At 46.5% G+C, this 2730-nt stretch overlaps 1 protein-coding gene across 1 annotated transcript; it reads left to right on the top strand.

Moving 5' to 3' along the window:
* The first annotated feature begins 940 nt into the window (after nt 1–940).
* LOC102387419 (olfactory receptor 2AG2-like) lies at nt 941–2178 on the top strand. Its single transcript, XM_025195849.1, has 2 exons — nt 941–950; nt 1213–2178. Exon 2 carries the CDS (start codon nt 1234–1236, stop codon nt 2176–2178), a length of 945 nt encoding a protein of 314 aa, XP_025051634.1. The 5' UTR covers nt 941–950; nt 1213–1233.
* The last annotated feature ends 552 nt before the right edge of the window (nt 2179–2730 follow it).

Genomic DNA, 2730 nt, shown 5'->3' with positions numbered 1-2730 from the left:
TGCATTTGTCTGTCTATTTGTCTATTGTCTAGACATTGTCATAGTCATTTGTCTATTGGGGTCAATGTCTCCGTATTTCAGTTTCTCTGTGGTTCCAATACTTTACGTTCCTCCTTCTCTGGACACAGTTTCTGTTGGCATTGTGCCGGTAGCACTCCAATGGGACCTCTCACAGGGTATTTTGTCACGTGGTCAGTCCCAAAATTAATGCTATTGTGGTCTCTGCTGAAATAAAAGAAATATTAACCTGGGCTTCTTAAACATTGCAGAAATATCTGGTCTTTAAGGTTATTTCATGACATTATAGACTGTCTAGCTTACCATTAACTGCAATGAGACTGGGCAAATCTACATGTGCATTAATGCACTGTAGTTATGGCACATTAAGTTTAGTACCTGTTATAACAGATACCAGCTCAATGTACAGCAGCCAGTACTCCTGCGCTGCAGTACCAGCTCACCCCTTTTTAGTGATACTAATGCACACTAGACTAATGCTACAGCATGTTAGCATGGTTTATTGCCATGACACACTAATGTGCGGTTGAATTTGTCTACTGTGCATTTGGCATCTCGTCCTCCCAAGGTACAACTCCTCCTTCTAGTGATAGTGATGATAACAATTACTGTAATTAATGTGTCTGCTGAAATGGAAAAATGACTAACCTGGGCCTCTTATTCATTGTGGAAGTATCTGGTTTCTATGGCTATTCCATGAGATTATAGATTACCTGCTTTCCCATTCGCTTCAGTCTGACTGATGCGTAAACAGGGAGTTTGCCTATTAGTAGCACGTGGAGGGAGCAAGAAATTATACATCCTGAATCAGGGCTGTTTGCTCAGCGCGTTCTGAGTGCTACGCTGCCATAGCGAGGGTGCAACCAGCACCTCAGTAAATGGACAAAACGTGGCTGTGGAATCTCCACACCTGTAACACAGAGATATCAAAGGTAAAACCACTGCAAACCCACCTATAGATAGGCTTGCAGCATGATGGCCGGAGGGGGAGCTCATTTAAATTACACGTTACTAAAAAAAGCTCTTACATAATGCAAATTACAAGGATATAAGCCAGTTTTTCGTATCAGCCACCATGTCTGGCATTTCTTTCACAAGACGAAAAACCCAGTGACTGCCTCAGATCCCATTAGCGTTACCCAGTAGAAAGTGTGTGCATATCCCACTGAGCCTTGTTCTTCCCCACTGCTTCAGGCCCAGCCACATGAAGAGGAAATGGAAACACACAATACAACTTCACCGATGCAATTTATTCTGCTGGGATTCCTGCACCACACCAATGAGCACACCTTCTTCCTTGCCCTGATTTGGCTTGCCTTGGTTACTGCTGTGTCTGGGAATACTCTCCTCCTCGTACTAATCCAGGTGGATTCCTCCCTTCACACCCCCATGTACTTCTTCCTCGGTCAACTGGCCTTCATGGACATGTGTCAGACCCTAACAGTTGTCCCCAAAATGTCAGCAGACTTTCTGACCCCAGGCAATCGCATTTCTCCAGTGGGCTGTGGGGTTCAGATTTTCCTCTCGCTGACAATGGGTGGAGCAGAGTGCCTCCTTCTGGCAGTCATGGCCTATGACAGGTATGTAGCTATCTGCAACCCCTTGCAATACCCTATTCTCCTAAGCAGGAGAGCCTGTATGGGCCTGGCAGCTGGGGTCTGGATTGGGGCAGCAGCAGATGCCTTGATGCATTCAGTTTACACCATGCACCTGCCCTACTGTGGTTCCAAAGACATTGAACAGTTCTTTTGTGAAATCCAATCCCTGCTGAAACTGTCCTGCTCTGACACCTCCCAGTACGAGACACTGGTGATTGTGATTGCCATTGTTGTACTCCTCATGCCTGCTTCTATCATACTAGCCTCCTACACTCGCATCCTCTCTATGGTCCCAAGGATGAAGTCAACCAAAGGAAAACAGAAAGCTCGTGCCACTTGCTCCTCACACCTGACTGTGGTGGGGCTGTTCTATGGCTCAGGCGTCTTCATGTACATGAAACCCAATGACCCTCACTCACCTGAACAAGACAAGATCGCCCCTGTGTTTTATATCATTGTCACCCCAGTGCTGAATCCACTGATCTACAGCCTGAGGAACAGGGATGTCTTGGGAGCCCTGAGGAAGCTGGTTGGGAAATACAGGGTCCTCCAGCAAAACTGATAGGAATTGGTACTAAATGGGGTCAAAGTTGACAAAGCTCCTGCCAGCATGGTTTTCTGAAACATTTTGAGGTGACTGTGTTTTTAAATTTACTTAGCTGCCTAATAATCCTTGTCTCACTTGAAATTAAGGGCACACAGGCTTCCCTATCACACAATGGCTTTGGAAGTGTTTTCAAGACATTATCTCTGATAGTATAGGCCACTTATCTAGACAAAGGGATCCATGACCTTTAGTTTGTGAGGGCTGGAGCTGACATCCCAATCACAGCTACAGGCTGGAAGTCTTCACCCCTGGAGTGACCGGCTGCCAGCACTGATTCTCACTGCAGATTCCCACCCCTTTGCAGTGAGGGAAGCACAGATGTGGGTGAGGAGCAGGCTCAAGAGTAGAGAGAGAGCACTGCAGAGGGCTTGTGTGGTGCAGCACAAGTCTGTGTCAGCAATAGGCCCTCTATGAGCAAGCTGGGACCTCTTTGTGGGTCAGATCTGTGCTGTGGGCCTCAGGTGGCCAACCTTTTTATTGAACTTGAAAAATTGTGTAGCCATCACC

Source organism: Alligator sinensis, unplaced genomic scaffold (genome assembly GCF_000455745.1).
Source record: "Alligator sinensis unplaced genomic scaffold, ASM45574v1 scaffold1962_1, whole genome shotgun sequence".
NCBI lineage: Eukaryota > Metazoa > Chordata > Crocodylia > Alligatoridae > Alligator > Alligator sinensis.
This window is presented reverse-complemented; position numbering and strand designations above follow the sequence as displayed.

What these genes read in the sequence shown, in the direction of transcription:
- LOC102387419 (XM_025195849.1), top strand. Translation starts at nt 1,234, where the DNA reads ATGGAAACACACAATACAACTTCACCGATGCAATTTATTCTGCTGGGA.